This window comes from Columba livia, chromosome 4 (genome assembly GCF_036013475.1).
Source record: "Columba livia isolate bColLiv1 breed racing homer chromosome 4, bColLiv1.pat.W.v2, whole genome shotgun sequence".
Taxonomy (NCBI): Eukaryota; Metazoa; Chordata; class Aves; order Columbiformes; family Columbidae; genus Columba; species Columba livia.
The window spans coordinates 41,294,282-41,320,969 of NC_088605.1; the positions used below are offsets into that span (position 1 = coordinate 41,294,282).

The window sequence follows — 26,688 nt, forward strand, 5'->3', positions numbered from 1 at the left end:
AGCTATCTCTTTTCAACAGAACCTCATATTAAATTTGGTTATGATCAATTCTACTAACTCTGAAGAGTGTTTCAAGTATTAAAATATTGATTAGGTCGTGTACTGTCTGGAAAGAGGTCTGGTGGGCCTCACAGCTAATGCAAGCACTCCCCTGTACAGCCAGGATGATAGTGCAGGGAAACAAAAGGTATTCACTTGTTTCATAGTCAACATAGGCACAGCTGATTGCTTGGCTTCAATTTTATGGTCCTTTATGAGACATCAGTGCTATTCGTGTAGCTTTCAATTGGAACAGATCTGCTCTTTTTTTTTTTTTTGTTAAAATTGAAAGATTCTTTTAGCATCATTGTCTGTTAACCATGCCTATTTGGCAAAAGGTAGCACATTCAGAACTGAATTATAATGGTGTTTTTGAGGTATTCTTTTCTGTCTCTTCTAATATCTCTCCTTTTTGCTGTTGGCAGTGGTGCAAAATGGTATTATTTCAAGAAAGTGATGCAGTTAATCTTGTGCTGGGCAAAAGAACTGCGTGATAGTGTGACAGGATTAGAAGTCTGAATGAAAGGTTGATAAAGTTCTGTGAATTCACAGTGTTTATATCTGCATACTAGTGGAAACCTCAAGTGCAGTCTTCCAGGAAGCTCCTTTATTCTTACATAGCTACAGTGCTCCCACCCCTTACTAATTTTTAGGACAAACTTCAACTATAGGGTTTACCAGAAATCCTTATAATTGTATATTAAACTGAAGTTAGATACCCAAACAAAAGATGAGTCAGGGAATATAAGTCCCAAATTCTGGTGAGATTGTTCTTCTGAGGTGTTGTGATGCATAGAAAACACTTCATATTTTTATTTGTTACTTGAACTGATTTTATGACTCCTACACTTCTGTATCCCTTACCCGACTAATGAGACATCTTCTGTCCTTTTTTTGAGGATGAAGTATTGTCAATAGCCATCTTCCTCTATTTCTTTCTGTTTCTGAAAAAAAATCTTCAGCTTTTCAGTAAGAGTGACGCCATTTACAATGATGTTATTTTCTATCTATGTTGTCTTTAAATATGTTATATGTTTATATGCTTGAAACAATAATTCCATTTCTTGGTTAGATGTAGTTAATTTTTGTGCGGTTTCTGAATTGGAATAGGAGCTGTAAGCATGCAGATCAGAACCACACAAATTAATCGTGTTTCTATATTGAGAAAGACTATCATGGTGCAGAGTTGCATCAGACAGAATTTGTTATTGCTTTTTACTAGGATGCTGTCATCTTAAACACATAAATTAAGTGATAAATTCTATAATAATTTGATGTTAATTGCTTCCTATCAATAATGAATATTGTTGCCTTGTTTATTTGCTCAAATATTACAAATAAAACCAACGTAGTCTACTTCCATTTAGTATTCATATTCAAATCAGTCTAACACCACAAATGCATTCATGCTTGAATTGAGCCTGCAACTGTAGCCACATTAGGAAACAAAAACTTTATACCGTTATCTAATCTAATTCTTAGTACAAAGGTAGCTTATGCTGCAAAAATGTTTTTCCTAGCACCTATGTCTGCAAAGATTTAAGCACTTCATGAAAAATTGCTTTGAATTACTTGAAGAGCTATAATTTTTGTTATAAAAGGTGTTTATATTAATGAGAGTAATTCTCTCTCCTTACAGTGCAAATTAGACTATCAAGCCTGTGTCTCAGGAAAACAAATCTCAGTGAAATGCGAAGGACGTTGCCCTTGCCCTTCTGACAAATCCACAAATGCAGGCAGAAATGATAGGAGAGGTGAGTGATGGTAATTTGTATGATACTTTTAACAGCTCATTTCTAGAAGGAAATAAGATTTTGCTCACAGAAGAGTACAGTAGTCACAAACACTGATTATTGTTGAATGAAAGCAGCTTTATTTTATTCAAAGTTGTTTTCTTTGCTGTGGGTTTTGAGATTGTGCCTACAGTAAAATACGACTCTATTTTTTAAATTCAGCTGTTGTAGCATGAGTTATTGTTGTTCTTTTTTTACCCTTTATTACTCCTTGAGATGCTTATGGCTGTACTGAAGACAAAGAAAAGTTTATTCTTTACTCCTCAGTGCTTTCAATTGAATATTCAAGAAAATGAAGTGTGATAGAAAATAAGGAAACTTAAAAGTCCTTGTTACTGCAAGCAGTTGCACTTAAGCTACAGAGCTATTAGTAAAGGCTGTCATATAAACATGTGTTCTTTGTTTGAAAAATGTTTGCTAGGAATAAATCAGTTTTCTTTTGGACATGTATGAAATTAGGCTGCTGGAAAATGCAATTGCTTAGCACCGCTGCTTAGCCATTGATGTGACTGGAGAAAAAAAATAAATGTGGCTAAGCTTATTTGTATTTCAGTGAATCCCAGGTGACTTTTGTTGTTTAACAAACAAAACAGGATATCATCTTTGCTTCTGAACAGAAAGCCATCGTAGCATGAGGTTTAAGCCCACCATGGACCTGAATGTGCCAGAAACAGCTTGACTCTGGAGGTCTGCATTTCTGTGTTTCATTAGGTGTATTTTTTTTTTTCTTTCCGTATGGTTACATTTTTGGTGAACAAGCTAAAATCTTTATGCACAGATATCCTGTATCCTCTTTGGAAATACACCAAAATTAGCTTTGATTTTTTTGTTTGTTTGTTTGGGGGTTTTTTTGTTTGTTTGTTTGGTTTTTCATGTAGCAACCTCAAAGACAAAAGAAACCATCACTATATTCCTGGATTATGTTAATGTTGGTATTTCATTATGGTTTGTTGCACTATTCCCGATTTTTTGTGCAAGAGAATCTAATCATTTCCATGATAATCTGTAGCTACTGCAATTTTTTTTTTCCTAGCTTGAAAAAAATGAATTAATGTTCTTTTAACAATTAATAGATGACCACTGCAAACATCGAGCTGTGTGCAGGCATACAAGTCAATTAAAAAACTGCTCTGAAACAATCCTTTAGGTCACTTTTTTGGTCTCTGGCAATATCATTGATTGTGTAATTAAATATTAATTTAATCTGTGTAATTAAATATTCCCTGTGCTATAACTGGTCTGCAAAATGATACAGCCTTAAAGTTTTTTTTAAAGCATTAATTTACAATTTCATGTAATAACTGTAAATAAATAGATACATCTGTTATCTGCTCATAGTGCCAGCCTGAAAGAAAAGCATGGGAAGACCCAGACTTATATGGTTAATATGTCTTTGATGAGGGACATAGTGTAGCATTAATGCAGTTGCAGTTTTCGCTAGCAACAACTTCTGCATCGCCAGCATAGATGTGTGGTTATTTGCTTAACAGTGGGCATGAAATGAAATTAAGATAATGAGCCAGAAATATCTCTTCTTGAGTAGCAGGCTTGCCATTCTCCAGTGTTAGTTTTTGAATATGGTATCATCATTGCTTCAGTTTTTAACAAAATAAAATTAACATTTTCTCTGCTGGAAGGTGTTTCACCTGGTGCAGTTGTTTTTGTCTATGAGTTTGTTCTTTCAAGCACATTCTATTTTTGGTGCTCTTGCACTTAAATACTGAAAACAATCTATAGATAAATTTTATTGGCTTCAACAAAATAGAATTGTTTTTAATTAGGAATTAATTCTTCTTGAGGATTTATACTGCCTAGGGATTGAGATTACTTGTGCTTAGTTATGTAAAAGAGAAGGAAAAAAAGATCTTATATGAGTATGGGAATTAACACTAATCCTGTCCTGACAGATTGTCAGGGCAAGCAAAATACAGGGTTTTTCCAGCTGCTATGTTTTACTGCAACACTGAAATTTGAGTATCGTTTCTTTACAATGCCAAAGGATAGGAGACATGAGAAATATGAAAGCTGAGTATCATTACTTTTAGCCATTATTGTAATAGAATACAAAATTTGCTATAACTTTCATTATAAGAAATTCTGTTGTAAGAATACATTTTTTTTCTCTTTAAATGGAACTCCAGTAAGTGTTCTGAGCTGTATACATGTGTCAGTTGCTTAGAAATTTGGCAAAGCCAAAGAGGCAAAGTAAGATCAGTGCTCCAGTTTCAGCAATAATTGAAGTGAGGGTTTCCTAAAATGCATCCCCTAAAATTGTTTTTCATTTTTTCATATTGACAAATTTACTGAATTTCTGATGCATCTAGTGAGCAAAGTATGCCTACGAACTTTCCCTAAGTAGTCTTGGTGTGGAACTTGATACTCCTTTAGGAAGCAAAATTAAACCACTACTCAGAAAAACAGATTTGCCTCTTAAAATGTATGTGGACCTAATCATAAAGTCATAGGAGACTTAGTTGGAAGTGACTCTGAAGTTTACCTAATCCATCTCTCTGAATGTGTGAGGCAGGTGCAAGCGTTCTGTTTTTTTGAAAGCTGGCTCATTTTAGTGATACATTCAGTAACATTGAACCTAAGCAATGTGCAGGGGCTGTTAGCTTGAATGCAAAAATGAAAGAGCTAAGAACTTGGTCTAGAACTAGGTGTATAAGTTAGTAACAGAACAAAGAAGCAAAAAAGAAAACAATAAAATAAAGGTCTCTCTTTGTCATTTTTTTTTTGTTTTGTTTTTAGTTTAGAGAAAACTATGGGTATCATAAACTATAAACTAGAGCAGGTGCTCCAGTACTTTTTAAAAAGAGAAATAAAATAAAAACAAACTTAGTGTACTGCCATAAAAGAGAGGGAAAATCTGAAGAGCACTTGAGGCAGTGCTAGACGGAAGGATCACACAAAAATAAATGAAGAGGGGCAGTATGGAAGAGAGGGAGGGCTTAGGGAGTAGTGTACAAGCAGAATGAGAAAAAAAGGTAAACAAGAGTGAATGGGAGGCACCAATACTACGGAGATGTTAATTAAAGGACAAGTGAGTAAACACTTACAGGACCATATCTTATTTTCCAGGTGTAGTCGTTGTCCCATGTCCTATTTTCAATCTAAACTTCTTTTCAAATATGTGCCAGGATTTGGGGCATACTGTTCATACTGGCTTGCACAGTTGTCGATGCAGGGATTTCACAGAGCTGGAATCTGCAGGTCTTTATTTTCTTAAGCTGTTCTGAGTCTTTTCTCCAGTGGTTATGTGGAACCAAAAACTATGAAGGCTTCTGTGCAATGCATACGTTAGAAGACTAGGAAGACCTCTGTCTCCTTGGCAGCGTCTGGGTACAATTTTTTGCTCCAAACATAGTAGTAGTAGTAGTTACGATCCTTTTGCTCTGAGACATGCTGAGCCTTGTCCTTTGCTTGCTGTAAAGGACCATGTTTTTGATAGTCCTGTTCTTCTAGTCTGATGGATAAGAGCAAATATGCATGATGCAAAGTATAGGTTTACCAACTGTGTCACTGGGATAAGGACATAAGACCAGTCAGTGGAGCAAATGCAGAAGTTGCACCCTTTTTTAAGAATGTACGAAGTCCTGTTAATCTTTAACACTTACCTCTATACACCTTGTCTGCTTTACCTTCTGGCAATTCAGATCACCCATCCACCCATCCCCAACTGCCCAAAAAACAAGCACCAGATCAATCCCTTTTCTGCCTTTTGGGTGTGAAGCATGCTTGGCTTCCGTATTCAGATATCTAAAACAATAAGAACTTGTAGACTCACCTTCTGCAATGAAATTTAGCCTATTCTGTACCTATCACAGGCAAGACAGAGTAAACAAGAACCTGTAGTGCATCTGGATACTGGGATTTAAGAACTGGTGAGATTACAGCTTTTACTCAACTTAATTTCATCTCTCAAACTCAATCTCTCACCCTCTCACCCAGCACTACCTTCACTAGATCTCAGCTTACCTTCCAAGCAGGGAGGTGACTGCTGACCTGATACAGTCAGGAGGAAAATCATGTTGGTTTCTGCTCTGCAGCTCCATGCAGTTACCTACCAGGTGGTACTGGCTCTGGTCCCTGGGAGTCCCCCAGCATTATTCTCAGTGCGTCTCACCGGTCTCTAGGATCTTTCCTCACTGCCAGCATTTTTGTACCAGCCAGGATCTTAACTGTCTTCTTTCAGGACCCCTTCTTCTTTCTGGGAAGCCATTCGTCCTCCAGGATCCATCCTTTCAGTCCCTACCACCCCCAACACCCCTGCCCCCGTTTTCCCAGTCTAAATAGTTGATGTGCAGAGGCACAATGTGTGATCAGCCCCCTAATTGTTAGTTCTGTCACATGTTTATTTATTTAATGGAGAATTCAGAAAATGCCACTTCTGTTTTATCAAAATTTACACCACTCCATAGCAACTGCAACTAGCAAGTAGCAGCCTTATGCTTGAGGGTTCATAAGTTCAATTTTAGACTCTCACAGACTTACCTGCTACCAGCTAGGGCTCACATTTTAAACAATCTTTTTCACCTACTGCAATAGCACATTTATTTGAACTTTTGTTGCATTTATTTAGTAATGTATGATTCATCAACCTACATCTGCTCTTTCAGTAATTTAAAGTGTATTACAAAGCTTTTGGCAGTTGACTTTTGACTTTATTTAAATAGTTTTTCCTTTCAGCCAACTTGAGATTAAAATATTAACAGCAAAATTTCTTCAGGAAAAATTAGGTGACTTAATAATAGAGCAGTAGAGGTGAAGGTGATAAGACTTTTCTATCTGAATGTTTTCTTGTCTCATTAACAGATTTTCATTTTACCAAATGTGTTTCCTTAAGAAAGTGTGGGGTTTAGAACAAAAACAATTTTATTGAGTGCTCTTCTGTCATTTGGCACTTTTTGCTAATTTTAACTTATTCTTGTTTTCAGCTGCGTCTATCCCAATCAATAAGTAAAAGTAAATTTTATTACAATTTAATTTCCGGTTTTCTAGTCCAGTACTGATTTGTGTTTGATTTGTACTGAATTGATTTGCAGCCTGTGAATAGATGCTCAAATGGACAAATCTGTGTAACATAAGTACATATTATCAACATTCCTCAAAGAAAATGAAAAAGTAAGTTTTTAAATCTGATTGAAAGAGTGGAGTCGTGGAAGAGTTCTTTTGTAATTTCAATAGTTAATAATGGGTGGAGAACAAAAACAAAAAGCTCAACTAACTGTAGTCGTGACTGAACTTTCTGCCTCACAATAATGTTTTTATTTTGCAGGTTAATATATTCAAAATACTTTTCTCAGGTACATGGCCTTCTTTTGATGTTATTGAACATCATTAATGACCCTTGCAATTGCGTAACAAACCTGGTGATACCTTGGCATGATCCCAGAAGCATTGTATTTGCTTTTTGTTTTTGTGGTGGTGTTTTTGTTATCTTGAATTTTTAACAAAATGCAAAATCTCTCTCTCTTTAGCAGCATACTCATATTCTCAAATAAGTGTTTACAGTCCATTTACTGAACATGACATACTGACTTGAAACCTGTTACAAGTTATATTTTTTAAGTATATGTTGAAATGGTCCTCATTCAGAAGACAGCAGTTGTTGCTTCATTCCTTGCATTATATGTGGATTAAATTAAAAATTTAGGATGAAAAACTTTATCTGGTCATCTGAGGAGGACTATATGAGTAGCATAGGAAGCTGCTATAAATGCCATACTCTTTGAGTCTGAGCTATTGCCAGAAGGAAGTGAAAAGGCAACATTGCATGCTGCAAGTATTTTCAGTTAGTGTCCCTGAAAGACTTTAATCACAGAACATAGCTGCTTTCTCAGCTCCATCCTATTTTATACTGAAAACTGCTGAATTGTTAATTGTTAATATGGAGCGATGAGGATAAGTAGCAGTAGGATTAAAGACACTGTGGATTCTGTTTTGTTCTGTGTGCATCAGTGCTTGAAAAACAAATATAGGGACTCTTTTTAAACAAATAGGAAAGCAGCACTCTCCCAAATCCTCTTATTTACATAGCAGCAGCTTCTCAACACATGACCTCAGCCACTCTTCATACAGTACAGGTACAGATGCCAAAAAAAGAACTTTTGTTTTGTTTGCATTCAAAGAGAACACTGGATGGTTTCCAGACTTCAGAAAAAAAGATATTTAGGGCCAAAAATAACATTTGTTTTAATTCCTTAATCTCTTCTTTGTATTATTACCTTTCAAGGACAGATAGTACTGTTTTGTAATTCCCTTTTTCTCTTTTGCAAGATTAACTCCAGGGCACCAGTAGAGTAAAATCTGTATCCAAAACAACATATACTAGACCAATTAGGCCTGATCACTCATGTTAGCCAGGAGAAGGCATTTACATGAGACAATGAGCAAGATTCCCATCTATAAGATGAAGTTCACGATGTGTGGTCAAGTATAAAAATTGACTTTCAAACCTCAAATAAGACAAAAATAACCCACCAAAGAAAATGGCTGTTATGTTACAGTGCTGTTTGGGGTTTATTTTCAACTAAGTTAGGAGTTTTAAAATATTTCCCAAAAGATCTAATTATACTATCTAATTTTACTCTGCCATGTTTGTGACAGAAAGAGACTTGCCTCTAAAAAGAAGTACAAAGAGAAGCATACTGGTTTTCATCATGGAGAAACTACTCCCAGTTGTTAACTTCCTCTGAAGGAATATGCACAGTGAATGGAAGGAGGCAGTCTCAGTAGTTTAGGAGAGTAGATGGTAGCAACATTTTATACATGAGTTAAATTTGCATGAAAGCATCTGTGCTTTTTTTGCTTAATCTTAATCAGAAACTTTTGCTGTTTTTTCTCATAATAGTCTGAAATGCAAGTGCACAGGTACCAGTGGAAGCACTCAAAACCAGGAATTTGTCTTATCTGTTTTGGCATGTACTTTTTGAGATTGATGTCTCTGTAGGCTGACCACAAAAATCTGATCTGGGCAACTGTTTCTGCTCTTGCCTTCACTACTGGCATCAGTGTTAATCCTGCCATTGATTTAAATGTAAATAGGCTCTAAAACTGTGAATTGTGTTAGTGTTAGAGGAAAAGACATTAAAGGAAAGCTTTCCCACTCTGCTAATGTTTCTGAAACCTTTTGTGATTTTAAAGATGCTACAAAACTAAAACTTATCGTTGTAAATCCATTTTAGTTGAGAGGGTATTGACTTAGCAATATATGTCCATTTTGCTTTTGTTGCTTTTTATACTGTAATACATAGTATCCATTTTTAAATCTTAAAACTATTAATCTTAGACCTATATTTGTCCAGGTATACAAGCTAAAATATTGCTTTTAACTTTATTTAATTCATTATATACATTTACAGTAATGTTGAGCTGTAAGTATACATTATATATAAATAGAAGCTCTTTGAAGGTAAAGTGAAAATTGTTGCATACTAGATTTTTGTGACTTAAATTCAGTGGGGTTAATTCATTAAAAATGCCTTTTTTTTCCTCTCCAGTTTACATAAGGTGAATTACAGACCATCTTTTTACTTGATATTTACTAGGAAATACTATTGTTTAATTAGACATTATTGCTTTAGTATCTTTATATTTTATAATTTTTTTTTTAAATTCTGTTAGCCAGAATTCATTTGTATCTTCAAATTGTTTCCATAGCTATGATATGAAAGGGAATTCGCTAGCACAAAAATACTGTATTATTGTATTTGTAAATGACATTCATTTAATATTCATTAACGTGCTTTTGTAATAACAGAAACTCAATCGAGCCTATTTTATTGTTTATTCCCTCAATGTTAAGATAAATTTTCTTGGATTCTTAAACAATTTTTTTTTCATGAGTGACACTGAGACAAGTAAAATTATCAGCAGTATCTTTCATTAATCAAACTCCATGTTAAGACTTTCTAAAAAGAGACTTCTCCATCATAATCAGTAGCAATTTAATGTAGTGTGATTAGTAACAATCTAACGTGGTGTAGAATGACAGAGAATGTGTTTGGAATGAGAAGGTGTATCCAACCTACATGCCCACAGTCCCCTGGTCCCCCTGTCATTGAGCCTGGGGCTTTGCCAGAGCCCACCCTGTGCCCAGGCTTCCATCCCCTTGGGAGTGAGGGGTCTGGGCTACTGCCTCCCACGTCTTGGCCATGTGTGAGGTGGAAAAGCACACCTGAACCTGGCAGATGGGAAGCTTTGAAGACCCCACAGTTTAGTCAGATGGCTGAAACTAAACAGTAAAATGTGTGAGAAACATGAACGGCCTGTGACTCTGTTTGAAGGACAGGGAAAATAGAGGTGAAGCCGTGTAAACTATTGTCAGGCTGTAGAGGTGACTCCATTCCTCAGTTTTGCCTCAAATGCATTAGTTTCTCTTGTAATTTCAAACTTCTCCTGCATGGAAAAGGGTGTGTTCAATTTGGTTTTAAACACCTTTATAGTTCAAAAAAGATAACTAGGATTGATTAGTAATAGATGATCTTTTGGTGAAAAAGAAAGTTTTGCTTTTGATTTCTGTTTTAACAGGCATTAAAATATTTTGGAACAAGGGGTAAAAATATATGTCTTGCAGAAAAGAAGTGATACCACAAATACCAGTGTAGCAATGAGACAGAGACATTCTAGTAAAAATGTGTATTGTGAACTGGAATCAGAGTGGAGCTGATAGCATGAAAAAAAACAAAAATAAAAACAACAAACCGAAACAAAAAACCCACAAAGAAACAAACCGAAACAGGGCATGTGTTTGAGCAATTATTTATATTTAAATGTTTTAATTCTCTGCAATTAAGTCATAATTGCAGAACAAATTAAAATTCCCTTGAACGTGACTGTTAGAAGGAAGAAATGAATGATTAAGGGTAGACTGTCCATTCCATAATAATATAGTTTATTGTTTAAAAGGTAGAACAGGAGAAACTTCATGCTGTGTTTATGAAAAATAACCCAAATAGCACTGCAGAATGTATTCAAGAATGCTACAAAAAAAACCCCTTTATTGTTGCTAGGATTAAGTGAAATCCTTAGGAAGGATTGTTAGCTAAGTGCTTGTTGTCAATATTACAAATAGTTATAACACTAACAGGAAAGGTGGGACATTACATACCTATCACTGGAAACAGCTCTTTGTTCACAGTTCCAAGCATCTTTACAAACAGCAGTCTTCTCCAGAACCTCTTCCTCTTTGTTTTTCCTTTGAGCTGTTTTATTTCCAAGTCCTTTCACTTTTCATGGCTGTTTTTGCCTGCCTTGGATACTGCCATCTACACAGCTTTGTCAAATCCAGGTATATCTCGTCCCTAAATTTACATTTAAATGGAAAATTCCTTGGGTGTCATGGCTGTGGAAAGCAGTTCTAGCCTGCTGTGGTGGGCTGCACTTCAAGAAATGCTTTCTCATGTTTCTTTTGTCAGCAAATGGGCATTTAACTGGTGGGTCTGACCCTGTCTTGAAAGTACTTGAATAATACATTTTTAAATTTCTGAGTGTCTAAAATAATGTCAATGCTGTACCTGTGCTCACTGTATGTTTTTATCACAAGACACCAAGGACATGTATGTCCTGTGCCAGTTGCGGCTTTGAAAATGGGTGCGTGTGTTTGAGGACAGGAGCACAGCTGGGATTCCTTGATGGCCTTGTCCCTCCTGTGCACAGTGAGCAAGTTCAGGGTGAACTTCCCAAACTTCATCTCAAGCACAACTCACTGGTTCACTACAAATCAGCATGTGAGAGTCAGCTCACCCACAAGGAATGGGCACATAAGACTTAGGATGCATTACCTTTTTATAATTCTTGATTTCTTTGGGACTATTCAGACACCAAGGGCTATTTAGACACACTGGTTCTTTTTAGGTAAATACTCAATATGCACAAGATGAGTAATTAATCATCCAGAGTTGTTTTCTTACTACTATGAAGTATTCACATACTTTTACAAAGGAAAAGACTTCTCTATAGGAGGATCACAGTATGTTTGGGATTGGAAGGGACCTCAGAAGATCATCTAGTCCAATCCCCCTGCTGGAGCAGGAACACCTAGATCAGGTCACACAGGAACATGTCCAGGTGGGTTTTGAATGTCTCCAGGGAAGGAGACTCCACAACCCCTCTGGGCAGCCTGTTCCAGTGCTCCGTCACCCTCACTGAGAAGAAGTTTCTTCTCAAATTTAAGTGGAACCTCTTGTGTTCCAGCTTGATCCCATTACCCCTTGTCCTATCGTTGTTTGCCACCGAGAAGAGCCTGGCTCCATCCTCATGGCACTCACCTTTTAAATACTTCTAGATATTAATAAGGTCCCCCCTTAGCCTCCTCTTCTCCAAACTAAAGAGACCCAGCTCCATCAGCCTTTCCTCATAAGGGAGGTGCTTCACTGCCTTAATCATCTTTGTTGCCCTATGCTGGACTCTCTCCAGCAGTTCCCTGTCCTTCTTGAACTGAGGGGCCCAGAACTGGGCACAATACTCCAGATGGGGTCTCACCAGGGCGGAGTAGAGGGGAAGGAGAACCTCTCTTGACCTACTAACCACCCCCCTTGTAATATACCCTGGGATGCCATTGGCCTTCCTGGCCACAAGGGCATAGTGCTGGCTCATGGTCATCCTGTTGTCCACCAGGACCCCCAGGTCGCTTTCCCCTACACTGCTTTCTAATAGGTCATTCTCCAGCCTATACTGGAACATGGGGTTGTTCCTGCCTCAGAGTCACAGAGATGCGGGACTCTACACTTTCCCTTGTTAAATTTTATCAGGTTATTCCCCACCCAACACTCTAGCCTGTCCAGATCCTGCTGGATGGCAGCACAGCCTTCTGGCATGTCAGCCACTCCTCCCAGCTTAGTTTATTATTAACGTTTTGATTAGCCTGGTTGATTTCTTTATTTCCTTTCCCCTTGTTTTTGAGTAGTGGGGAAAAAAACAAACAAAAAAAAACCCACAATACCTCATGGCAAATATTTATTTAGAGGCAAAAATGTTACCATCAGTGTATCATCCTGTGGCTTTATGTGTGGTGCTGCAATTTTAAGAGTGTTTCACAAACCATTATGATGAAAGAAGATAATAAAAGCTATTTAATTTTATGGTTGATAATAATTAATTTTAACCTAGGTTATTAAATAATTCACTAACAATTTCAGTCCTAGAGTCACTGAAACATGCAAATTGTTAGGAAAGTTTAGTCTGTATACCACAACAAACTCTATTAAACTATTTTAGATAGTCAGGAGAGCATGCTTTATTAAGATATGTTAATTATCTTCTTTTGCTCTCTGCCAACCAACTTTTATGGATTATAGAGCTGGAAGCTTAAATATAGTCCACACCATTAAAATGGTGTTGCATTCAATTCTAGTGGCTATAATTGCCTTAATTATGTAAATGAAGGGGCCTTGCCAGTTTTATGATACATTAAAGGCTTTAGAAGTGTGTCACAGTACTTCTGTTGAGCATAAATAACCAAAGAGATAGAGATCATATGCTAAGTATCTGGATCAGCATTATCTTTCTGTTCAAGCAATGTACGAATAAGCTAACAGGATGTAGCTGTCTTTGTGTCTCAATTACTGATGTGATGGTAATATTTTTTTACTGATACTATTTTTATACCATCAATATGCAGTTATATTTAAAAGTGTTTCATTGCTTATCCGTGGGAGATAACTGCTAGAAAAATGCTTTATTTATCAGGTAATTTTTTTAAACTACTTAATTTGCTCTCCTGCTTATTTTTGGGAGGTAAAACGTGGTGCCAATTGCATAACCTACTGTTACTTTGTCCTGCAATTGTGTGAGAGTTTATTGGAAAATACTTGAGCTCCTTGGGAAGCTCACAAATGGACTGGTGATGGATCAGTGGTTCTCTGAAGGAGCATTGGATCAGTGGGTTTCACTGAGTTGTCTTCAAATAGGGTATAAACCAAATGGTGTTTAAAGAACACGTGATATCCTTTTTGTGACCAGTTCTCAATAACAGTAATTGAATCTTTACTGTCTGTGCTCCCTGTTAAATAGTTTCAGTATCACTTTTCTGAAGTGCCTGTTGTAATAGCTGGTAAAAGTTTGATATTTTCTTTAAAATTTCAAAGTCCTTTAAAAGCCAGGGATGAAAAAGTCTGTCTTTGGCAGCTGTTGTTAATGTTTCTTTAGTTGCTACACTGAAACTGACAGAAATAAAACATAATAATTAAAGAGTGATATTATTTCACTTTCTGAATTGTTTTTTGTTATTTTTTCTAAGATGTATGCTGGATCTCAGTCAAAAATTTAAAAATGTATTTTTGAAGCTGACCTCTGCATTGAAAATTAATTTCTACTTAAGATAACTTTAAGCAAATATGAGAATAACTTATTATGCAAAAAAGTAATTTCACTTGGTATCAGCATGCTCTTACTTGGTTACACAATTTCTTTTTTCTTCCAATAATTAAACTGCAATCGGTTTTTACACACAGAAGTACAAATTATCACTAAAACAGCTTGCTCATGTCTCCTGAGCATACAGCCAGAACAATATTCATGCTTTCATAAATATTTGAACTCTCTTCCACACTTGAGAACCATTGTTCTTTTGGTTGGTGTACTGTTTTGAGGCACTAGTGGAACAGTTTATGTGGCTGAAAACATTTAATCTGTGAAATGTGGAAGTGTGATGACACTTAGGCCATGTTCACATCATCTGATTATCCTACTAATTTCAAGCTGTGATAATTTCTAAAAGTTTGAAAAGATAATACAATGCTAAAAAGTTTTAACAGTGTGCCTGCTCTCCAGGGCAATGCTTACAGGCTTCTGAGTGTTTGTCATTGAAAATACATCTTCCTCTTGCTTAAAGCAAAACCCCATCCTTATTGTTTATATCTAATTGGCATTTTACAATTTTGTCCATGTCCTGCTAGCTTTGAGTCTTCATGTACGTTACTTTAGCTTTACTCAGAGTCACAGTAAGAAAAGTTAAACAAATATGTGCTAGTATCAGCATGAACTGTTTTAGGTGATATATTTTTATATCTCCATTACTTTCATTATGAAGAAGCAGATTTTCTGTTTGTAAACAAAAAAATAGATGTTTGTTTACTCTCGATGAATCAGCATTATGAAAACATATTAATACAATTATTAGATAGTCTGTGGCTCCAATTATCATTATTACCCAAGTGTGTTGCTTTTTATCTGCTTCACAAGATACAATATTAGTTTGGTTTTGTTTGTTTGTTGTTTGGTTTGGTTTTTGTTATTGTTGTTGTTTTTCCTTGATGATTTTGTATCCCAGATGCAAGCTACTTGACATGTCAGAAATCCTCTAAATAAACATTTAAGTCTTCATGGAAAAGGAAAAATCCAACTTCTTCCCTGAAGGCACCAAGATCCATGAAATTAACTGTGGCATCTGTTTTAACTGTTGTTCCTGCTGATGCTACAAGATCAAGTGCTATAGCCACCTTGCATGAAAGCATCAGAAGTTGTTCAGTTGTATCAAATTCGTAAGATTTGGCTCATTAGCATGGTGGCACCTTTATAATAGTCTGAATGCTAAATGAAAAGCATTCAGCTTTAAAACATAACTGCCCCCTAAAATTAAATGGCGTTGAAAAACAGGTTTGTATTGTGATTTACTAGTATTGAAATGTGGTTTGGGGGGGGGGGGCGTGGAATCTTATATTTGCCATTGATAAGAGTACAAGGCAAAAAATCATGGATTGGTATATATTGAATAATATTGTCAAAGCTGTTTGCACTAATTATCTTGTTTATAACAGAGGTCTGTTATAAATTCCTGAGATGCTTAGCAGAAGGAGCATGAACCATTTAAATAGAGAGTTGTAAACCCAGCTTTAGGGGAAATGAATTAATAAAGATGGTTTTATTCTGCTCTGTCTTTTCAGCAGGATTGTCTTCTTATCAGAATTTAAGTGTAGATGAAAATTTTAAGCAGGTTATAACATGGTTTACTATGTCTCACAGGAATCTGATTTTTTTTTATTATTATTTTTTTTTAAGGTCAGTATTTGAAGTTGAACACCTCTGTAGTATTTCTGTATGCACAGTTTAAGGGGATTAAAAGATACCTCAGAGGCCACTAATAATACAGAAATGCTGTATTATTTAATTAACTTCTTTCTAGAGGTTTAACTTCAGAAGCAGAAGTACAAAAAAGAGCATAAAATTTTTAACAAAGTGACAGTAAAGTTTCAATAATATGAAACAGGCACAACTTGTTGCTAATATTTTTGTCCCTTGGAAATTCAAGAAAGACCAACAGACCTTGCTCTTGTCACCTGTCAAATGAAGTAATAGGAAAAAGGATAGTAACAAAATCAGGTTCTTAGTTATTGTGTTGCACTCTATTTGAATCTGTCCAAGAGAAAAAAACAAGAGTTGGGACAAGCATATCCAAGTTAGTCAGGCTATTTCTGGCCGTTTAATTGGTCATTGGATCCAAACTAGATTTTGTAGAAAAAAGGATACATAACATTAGGAAAGCAAGTTAAAAATAAAATGACTACAGATTGGAATAATTTGGCTTCCTTGAATTCAGGAAGATTTGTCCACCAGCTCTAAAGTCTACTGAGAAATAGTATAGAAATATTTTTTCCAAGTCAAAAGCTGGAAGTAGCCAACAGTATAAAGTGTGTCAAGGTTAAAGGATGCTGGCAGTTGTCAGAGACCAGCATCTGTCACAGTTTGCTATTTTGAAAAAGAAAACCAGAAACCAATTCTGTTGTTCACAACGTTATTGTATACCTGTGTTTATTTCTTCAATCTCTAGAATTTTGTTCTCTAGGTTTAAGGGTAGATTTTGCAATGCAAGCATCGGTGTATCATGTCCATGTTCTCAATGTATAGCAGGAGGGCTTTTTAGAAGTTCATTGATGTGAGTAATGCTGTGGGACTGATTTCTTCTTGAAAAAGGTTCTGAACATTGTGAGGAATTCAGCAGTCAATATTGAGTAAATATAGTAAAGGATACTTTCTAGCAGAAGTTTCCTGAGAACATCCTAATTTTGAAGAACTATACGTTACTACTTTTCTTATATTTTTCATTTTTGTAGGCCGCTTCCTACTATACTGTGTAACACTGTGCTCTGCATGTGAGAAGTGTAAAATATTAGTCCCTGTAAGTTAAGATAAGAGAGTTAGGGTGAATGACAAACATTAAGTTACTTGGTTATCTTAAACAGGTGTTTGGGATTTTTTTGTTTTGGTTTGGTTTTTTTTCAGTAACTTGGTTTCTTGATCTTCTTTTAAGTTACTTCAGTGTTTCATGTAAAGATTTTTAATAAGTGATGCCCAATGTCATAAAGTAAAGTTGCTCCTTTTTTTTCTCCCTTTTTAAAAAGGCCATAAGGGAAAATGGTTAGACATGGACTCAGAAATTATGCATTTCTATATTTGCTTTCTTTGTAGTGATTACATAAGTGTCAATCCATGCATTGAGATTAAAATGCTCAGCATCTTACCTTTCTATAAAAAAAAAAGTTTTAAACTTTATATTCGCTCAGTAACAGTATCATAACTATAAAAGTTATTTTGATATAGAAATACGTGCAGAGTGACAAATATTTAATTTCAAAGAAAACTTTTCAAGACCAAAGTGATTAAATGCATCACCTGTACTTTGTATTGTACATGAAAATGTAAAAAATGTGTCTTATTAGCTCTTGACACTTCAAAATGTGAGCAACTAAAGAAGCAAGGAACAGCTTAGAAGAGGGAGAAAGATAAAAAAAAGAAAACGTGACTAGCAAGGAGATGATAATTCTTTAATTATGCCTTTGGCTTGGAAGCACAGCCTCCAGGTCCTTTGCTGCCTCATGTATAGAGAAGAGAGGAGAGCAACCCCCTGTTTTTTATGTCTAGATTCAGCCATATATTTACTTTCCTAACTTCTACTGAAAAGCTTGCCTGTGTCATTTTATGAATGGTAAATTAGAAACAGATAAAATCAAAATACCCAATGTACCTAGTTGACCACCTTTCAGTGAGATTTTGGAGTCTGTATGACTTGCTCCCCCGCAGACTGTTATCAGTGCCTGTATCATCAGGAGATTTCTTCTGATTATCATCACTGTCGAGTGACTGAATAATCAGAGGAGCTGTTGCTTACATCTTCTTCCCAGGTGATTGATGTCAATGTCTGTTGAAAATGTCATGGTTTCTGTTTCCTTGTTTAATAATTCCTACTGAGATACTAACTCTGGCATATTTGGACTTACAGCACTGACTAGACATGTCCTGCATCAAGTCTATTTAGTCTTCTTAGATTCTTATTTTTCACTTACTTATCTATGATTATCAGTAGACAACACTTTCAAGTGTCTTTGACTTTTCATCAGGTCTTTAGTCAGCTGTGGCAAAAGCTTTAAAGTGGCTATAACCTTTTTGCATACGCTGCAGAATTAGCGGTGATGCTTTGAGTGTGTCTGCTCTCTGCTGCTGCTGTCAGAGTTGAGCCAACAGAATGAATGCTGTGGTCTTCAGCTGGTTCTGCACAAAGTCAGTTACCTTTACTTTAATAAGATTTAAACGTAAAATATCAATCAATGTAAACTAATTAGGTTTTCCATTGAAGAGGACCAGGAGCACTCATAGCCTGTTCTGCCCATGTGTTGAGGTGCTGGTCTGTGACACCGTGGCAAAGAAGCACACATAGGGCTTGCTTTTCTCTGTCCCTGTCTGTGATTAAATCCTTAATCCAGTTTGGATTTGTATTCCAGGGGATACAGTAGGAATGGTTAAAAAAAAGCCACTACAACACCCGAAAACCAAACCTACAAGTGTCTTAACATTAGAAAAAACAACTGAGCTTATAAGTCAAGTTTGCACAGATGTTAAATCAAGTTAAAAGAAAAAAGCTCCACAGTGGTCACATTTCACTTGTCAAATATTACTTAAAGCAATTTCCTGCTGATCTAATACGGTAATTCAGTAATTACTGAATAGTATTATTTTAAATAAAATTATTCTCTATACTTAATGACCTTTTCAAAGTACTTACTACGTCCAGTCCTACTTAAAACAACAAAACCATAAATTAGTCTTCCAGGAGTTACTACAAATTATAACAAAGGTGCTCTGTGTTGTGTACGGTATGTTATAGGATTATGTTACATTTGTTCTCCCTCATACTTACCACCTCTTATTAAGCTGTGAGGAACCACAGAATTTTTTTGTTGCTAAAACAGGAATTCAATATAAAATGAGACTAAACCACTGTTTTCTTATATAAGTATCCTGCCTATTAAGACATAATAGCAACCTTGGCTCTTAAAGATGGAACATATGTTGACAGTGTCCATTTGTAATACATATGGACAGCAACAACTGAATAAAACGCCAAGTCCCCTCAGGTATTCAGGCTATAGACGTGCTATAGCCTTCAAATTACAGCTGTCGAATCAGGTGAAAAGGTAGGCTTTACGCTGCAATAAGGAGAAACTGCCCTTACTGAAATTGGTGATATAACTCCCACTAAATGGACCCAGGATACCTCTTTAATGAAATAAGAGCTAGGGAGAAACTCTTAAACTTGAACCCACTGCTCTGCACGTAAATTTTCTTGTTGGTGGTACCTGCTATTGAATCCAGTAATCTCTGCCTCCACACATTTGCTGTGCCTCAGCTTCCCCTTGCTAAACAGAAATCTGCTGTAGTCTGAAAGTCAGGGAGGTGCAAATCAGCACCTTGAAACTGAGGCAATGAGCCATGCAGGCAGGGAAGCAACATCATACTGACCTCAGCGCGGTGATGACGAAACCGCTTGGGTTTTTGACCACAGTTGGTTCACATGTGACTGTCAGTTCCTGTGTCTTTAAAAACTGCCTGAATAGCCTAGTGAGCCAGCTGGCCCTTTAGAATATAATTGTTTCTCAGGACTCTGTAGTGCCATGTTGATCTTAGTGGTGATCGTGGTTGAAAGAAGACCTGAGAGTATCATTTTTTGCTGCTTTTTGTGTGACCACTGAAATTCAGATATCACTGTAATATATTTCTTCACATTTCTCTGTAGTTATTGATGTGTTTTCAGAAATACAAAATACTTTTAAGAACATAGCCCACAAAAAACAGAAGAGAAACATGCATGAAATTGAAGTTCAATAACATAAAATATAGTGCTGTCTGAATAATAACAAGAAAATTATGTTAAAAATCTTTTGACAAAGAACAAAAGAGTCTATGCAAAAAACTTGACATAACTTTACACTGTAAATATTTCTCACTGCTCTTACTAGGATATCTTCAAAACCATTATCAGTAGACATTTGATTATTTCTTAAAATAATTAAATACTGGTTTGGTTTGGTTTTTACTTTTAAAACCTCAGCTACTGATGCATTCTTTTCAGACTCTTTCTGACCAAGTGCTGATGTCACTGACAGTTTAAATAGTTTCGTGAATTTTGCAAATAATACAGAACAGTGATGCCATTATTAGGGGTAATAGTTTATTCGAAGTCTCAGATGCAGTGGTGAGGAAGTTCACAGTTGATGACATTTGGCAGTTCTTTTCAGCTGTAGGCAATGGTGCTGATAATCAGCACATCCAGTTATTTCAAATACCTCACATGCTTTATGATTAACAAGCAAAACTATAACTAAATAGGTTACTGCCTGGCATCTCTAATTGTCCATACTCTTTTTGTCTTGAAAGGTCCTTAATCACCCTATGGAAAAGGAATGTACATTCTTATTGTATAGATTTTTGTCTATGGTACAATACATTATATTTTATGTTTGTGTGTTTTTTTTTTTTTTCAAAAAATAATGTTCTGTTTCTTTAAGCAAAGAGGTTATTTTCTTTTGTTTTCTTTCAGTGGACTGTAACTTATGAAATGCCATTTTTTGTTGCAAAAAATGTCAACAAAATTGTTTAAATGACCACCAAGATGTCCATTAATCAGTGTTAGCATTCTTTTCTTCAAAGGACCAAGTAGCTGGTTTGGACAGCACCAAAGTGGGGATGTAATTCTGGCTGCACAGAAATGAGCAAGAATTTTAGGCTGATCCCTTATGGTGCTTGATTTGGATCTGATGGTGTTTAATGTCACAGACCACCTCGGTTTAATCTGTGTATTAAAGATTCCCTGTAAAGATTCCCTTTTATATGAGGAATGCAAACATATAAAGATGATTTGATGACTTTCTTTGGAGCTGGGTCCCTCTGAGAATGACCATTTCTTATCTGTCGTTTGAACCAGATGAGTAGATGGCTGTACAGATTACACTGATATCTGTCAGAGCTGAGAGAAACAGTCAGAAAGTTGGGTGTCTTAGTGAAGACTTGGACATATTTTAGGGACTTAAGAACAGCTATTTAATGTTAAACTAGCATCATATTTTATATTCAGTTTATTTGTGCCCTTTTGGTTTTATATGTAAAAGCATGACCTGAAATTTTATTTTAAAATTTGTGGGGTTTTGTTGTGTTTTTTGTTTGTGGTTTGTTTTTTTTGTTGTTGTTGTTTTTGTTTTTTTGGTTTTGTTTTTGTTTTTTTATTACACATGCCTTGTGTTGAGGCCACCAAGAGAGAAACTAGATTAGTGTTACTAACTATATAGATTCGTATCTGGCTTTAGAAATTCCTTGTCCACAAGTGATTTGAGATCAGGCAAATGCTTGCTCTGTTTTTATGGGCTTCACTACGCATCCACTTTTTCCATTCTTGGAGACTGAGTACTGAACTAGATGAGCCTTCGGTCTGATGTACCACTGTCGCTCTTGCATTCTCCCACAGCCCACACAGCCCATTTCTTGTCAGGGGCCAATTTTTGAAAGTTTGTTCCGGTATTTATAGGTCATATCAGTTTTACAAAATTACTGGAGACACTGCCTCAAGACATCTCTGTGCTATGGGTCAAGCAGGAGGAGAAATACCATGTAAATATCAGTCTTTCCACAGCATCTGTGAAGAGCTGCTCTTGGAGACAAGACGTAAGGCTTGATAGAGCTTGGTCTGACCATAAGCATCCACCTTTACACGTTGCTCTGCAGCCACTGAATTGTCATTCTTAATTGTTGGGTTGTTAGTGTTTTCCTGCATTTGCTGTAGTCAAAATTTCTTTTCCTTTTCCTGGCTAGTAAGCTTCTTCTCCCTACAAAGGAGGTTAAGTGAGGACATTCACTTGCGGTTTTACAACCCTTTCTTTAGTTTTTCTTCCTTTTGCAGATTTTTCCAACTGACGCCTGATTTTCTTCTCTGAGAAGCTCAAAACTTAATACATACTGTAGTTCTTGTTCAGCTACCACTGTGTTCCAGAGGGGCACCGTGCATTTCCTAGAATGAATGTCATAGATGTATAGATATCAGAAGAATGCACTGAGCCATTTGGAGACCAAGCATTCATCTTAACAAAAGAAATGCTGCCAATTCTGGAGAAAGTTTATAGATTTCTGAAATCTTAAGTGGCAGTGTTATAACTGGATTTTCTCAACACTGTATTTGGTGTTATTGCAAGTGACAAAAGCTACAAAGTCTCTGATGGCCTTGCACATTAACTCCACTGAGTGCTTTGATTTTGTTAAACTTATATGGGGTCTTCTGTTGCCAATTCATTCAGCTTAGTTTCTATTTTTGGTGTCTCAGCTGACAATAAGAGTTTAGGAGAGTTATTCAATGCACCTTGTCAAATGGCAAATGTCTTCTATTTCCTCCGTTGTAGTCTTTGTTCAATTTAAATGGAAAGGCTATATAGATGAAGAACTTTCTATTTTGTTGCTCACTGACAGGATATGTTAGAGCAGAAAAAGCGTAGTTTAAGCTTTACAAAAGTCATGTGGTATTGCTAAGTTCAACTGGATATCTGTATTGTGTCTACATGCATGGATCCTGATCTGTAGTGGGAATAAAGCAACCCTGGGGTTGGAATCCAGTCAGCTCAGACAAAGCCTGTATAATCTCAGTACAGCAGTCAGTAGAATAAGTTGAAAAAAATGAACGTTTTAATGAAAAAAATGAAAGCTTTCTTCATTAAAGTTTTTCCTTTTTTTTTTCATTAATTCTATCTTAACAATTTTATTTTGAAAGAAGAGTGCCAACCTCTGGAAGTCCTATTTTCTAGAAATAAGAAAGTAGAAAGTTTAAAGCTCTACTAAGGGTAAACTATATTTATTTAATAATTGCTTAATGGTGAAACAGTTTATTAGTATACTCAGTTCATCTTCAGCATTGCAGTTAAATATCTTCCCTTAAAAAAAGAAGTTAAATCTGTCCCTTAAACTAAGAGAGCACCCAAAACGTATTTGTTTTTGTTGTCATGCCTTGTGGAATAGTTCAGTGACTGTTAACTTGTTCTGGAGCCATTTCTTCTTATAGTGAATATGATGTGGTCTCCATTTTTGGGCTGCAAGCTTGGGGTGAAAGAATACTGGAAAGCACATAAGGGTATATTTGCACTGTCAAATAATATAGCTCATTGGTTTGCTCCTTGGCTCTTGTCCTCGGTTATCCACACTATTAGTTCCACACTTTATATAACGTTCCACTGCCAGACTCTCTACTGAGGTGAAGTAGCTTGTTACCCTTTCAGGTGTACCTCTGGGAGTAGTTTTCTCTGTGGACTTCTTCCTACAGACTATATGAATAAAAAAACAGCGGATTTACAGTCCTTTAACTCATAAAGTCTCCCAATGGTATCCTATCAGACATCAACATGCCACACCAGTGCTTCTCCTATCCTTACTTATTTATAAAGCAGCACTTTGAACAAGTTTCCCCTTCCTCTCCAAAAAATAATAGTTGTAATTCAGTAGGTTCACTGCTGGCAATGCAGGATTTCTCGATTTAAAAGATGTATAGGAAATTTGAAATTACCAAGGCTAAATACATTGTTATTTCTATGAATATTCATATACATCTCATAAAAATTCTCTGATCTACATCAGAGATTCATGAACGGTCCGTTTGGTGTTCAGTGCATAGACTAGCAAAACATAATTGCACTTTGCTATTTCATGTATGCACATGTAAACATTGCAGATATTTGTACCCTAATCATGTCTTTTTAAAATCATTACTTTCTTCCTTTCTCCTTCAACTTTTGATTAGTGAATTTGTATGGAGACACAGCTGCAGACTACATTTACTTAAGTAGAGTTCTGATTGCCTTGTGGTGGTGGTACAGTGTAGTAGAGTTTGCAGCTCAGTGCATGTGATTCCTGTGGCAGTGGGAGTGGATCCTGCTGTTACATTACTGATTTAGTGGATTGACTGCCATATTTTTTCAGCAGTAGAGGAAGAGCTTGTAAGGAATTAGCTGGGCTCATTTGGAGAGCTTTAAACTAGACTTGAAGGGGGATGGGGTTCTAGGTGGGCTTGCGTCAGTGGGGCAGCATTCTGGAGTTGATGGGGACTGGGAGGCCTCTCATCCCCCTAGGGTGGAATCAGCGCGCTCAGCTTGCTCCCTGAAATGCCTGTACACCAATGCACGCAGCATGGGGAATAAGCAGGAGGAGCTAGAAACCTGTGTTCGGGCAGGAGATGATGATCTGGTGGCAATTACAGAGACATGGTGGGACAGCTCACATGACTGGAACGTGGTCATGGATGGCTATGTCCTCTTCAGGAAAGACAGGACAGCCAGGCGAGGTGGTGGAGTTGCTCTTTACATGAGAGAGCAACTACAATGTATTGAGTACTGTCCAGGCACACATGAGGAGCAAGTTGAGAGTGTATGGGTGAGAACTAATGGGCAGGCTGGCAGGGGAGACACTGTTGTGGGTGTCTATTACAGACCACCAGATCAATGTCAGGAAGCTGATGAGGCCTTCTGCAGGCAGCTGAGCGCAGCCTCACAATCACAGGCCCTGGTTGTGGTGGGGGATTTTAACTTCCCTGATGTCTGCTGGAAGGACTACTCAGCCAGCCAGCCACAGTCCAGGAGGTTCCTCCAGTGCCTTGAAGATAACTTTCTTATGCAAATGGTGGAGGAGCTGACCAGGAGAGGTGCACTGCTGGTCCTCACTAACAAGGAGGGTCTGGTTGAAGCGATAAAGGTTGAAGGCTGCCTTGGTTGCAGCAACCATGAAATGGTGGAGTTCAGGATCTCCTGTGGCAGGAACAGAATAGCAAGCAGAATTGCAACCTTGGACTTCAGCAGGGCAAACTTTGGCCCTTTCAAGCAATTGCTAGAGAAAACCTCATGGGCAAGGCTGCTTGAAGATAAAGGGGCCCAAGATTGTTGGTTAATATTCAGGGATTTCTTCTACCAAGCTCAGGATCAGAGCATCCCGACATGTAGGAAGTCACGGAAGGGAGCCAGGAGACCTGCATGGCTAAACAGGGAACTGCTGGGTAAGCTCAGGTGGAAGAGGAGAGTTTACAGATCATGGAAGGAGGGGCTGGCCACTTGGGAAGAATATAAGGCTGTTGTCAGCGAGGCAACTAGGAGAGCTAAGGCATCATTAGAGTTAAAGCTGGCACGAGGGGTCAAGGACAACAGAAAGAGCTTTTTCAAATACGTGGCAGATAAAACTAACACCAGAGACAATGTAGGCCCACTGATGAATGAGGTGGGTGCCCTGGTGACAGAAGATACAGAGAAGGCAGAGTTACTGAATGCCGCCTTTGTCTCTGTCTACTCTGCCAGAGGCTGTCCTGAGGTGACCTGTACCTCTGAGGCCCCAGAGGAAGTCAGGATGGTGCAAGAATTTGCCTTGGTTAATGAGGACTGGGTTAAGGAACAGTTAGACAATCTGGACATCCGCAAATCCGTGGACCCAGATGGGATGCACCCGCGGGTGCTGAGGGAACTGGCTGAGGTCATTGCTGGACCACTCTCCATCATCTTTGCCAAGTCTTGGGAAACGGGAGAGGTGCCTGAGGACTGGAGGAAAGCAAATGTCACTCCAGTCTTCAAAAAGGGCAAGAAGGAAGACCCGGGTAATTATAGACCCGTCAGCCTCACCTCCATCTCTGGGAAAGTGATGGAACGACTTATCCTTAGTGCCATCTCAAGGCCTATGAAGGATAAGAGGGTCGTTAGGGGCAGTCAACATGGCTTCACCAAGGGGAAGTCATGCTTGACCAACCTCATAGCCTTTTATGAAGATGTAACAAGGTCAATAGATGATGGCAGAGCGGTGGATGTGGTCTAACTTGACTTCAGTAAAGCATTTGACACAGTCTCCCACGGCATTCTCATAGCTAAACTGAGGAAGTGTGGTCTGGACGATCGGGTAGTGAGGTGGACTGTGAACTGGCTGAAGTGAAGAAGCCAGAGAGTCGTGGTCAATGGGGCAGAGTCCAGTTGGAGGCCTGTATCTAGTGGAGTGCTTCAGGGGTCGGTGCTGGGGCCAGTACTGTTCAAGATATTCATCAATGACTTGGATGAAAGACTAGAGTGTACTATCAGCAAGTTTGCTGATGACACCAAGCTGGGAGGAGTGGCTGACACACCCGAAGGCTGTTCTGCCATATAGCGAGACCTGGACAGGCTGGAGAGTTGGGTGGGGAAAAATTTAATGAAATATAACAAGGGCAAATGTAGAGTATTGCATCTGGGCAGGAACAACCCCAGGTTCCAGTATAAGTTGGGGAATGATCCATTAGAGAGCAGTGTAGGTGAGAGGGACCTGGGGATCCTGGTGGACAACAGGATGACCATGAGCCAGCACTGTGCCCTTGCGGCCAAGAGGGCTAATGGCATCCTGGGGTGTATTAGAAGGGGGGTGGTTAGTAGGTTCAGAGAGGTCCTCCTTCTCCTCTACTCTGCCCTGATGAGACCACACCTGGAATATTGTGTCCAGTTCTGGGCTCCTCCGTTCAAGAAGGACAGGGAACTGCTGGAGAGAGTCCAGCACGGGGCAACAAAAATTATTAAGGGAGTGGAGCACCTCCCTTATGAGGAAAGGCTGAGGG

General features: G+C 37.6%; 1 protein-coding gene across 3 annotated transcripts in view; it reads left to right on the forward strand.

Moving 5' to 3' along the window:
• Positions 1–26,688, forward strand: part of SPOCK3 (SPARC (osteonectin), cwcv and kazal like domains proteoglycan 3) — a 194,046-nt gene that overhangs the window by 135,603 nt on the left and 31,755 nt on the right. For all 3 annotated transcript variants that reach the window (XM_065061384.1, XM_065061382.1, XM_065061383.1), the window contains exon 6: positions 1,679–1,793. In XM_065061384.1, the coding sequence (XP_064917456.1) occupies positions 1,679–1,793 (115 nt within the window). The remainder of the gene's footprint in view (positions 1–1,678; positions 1,794–26,688) is intronic.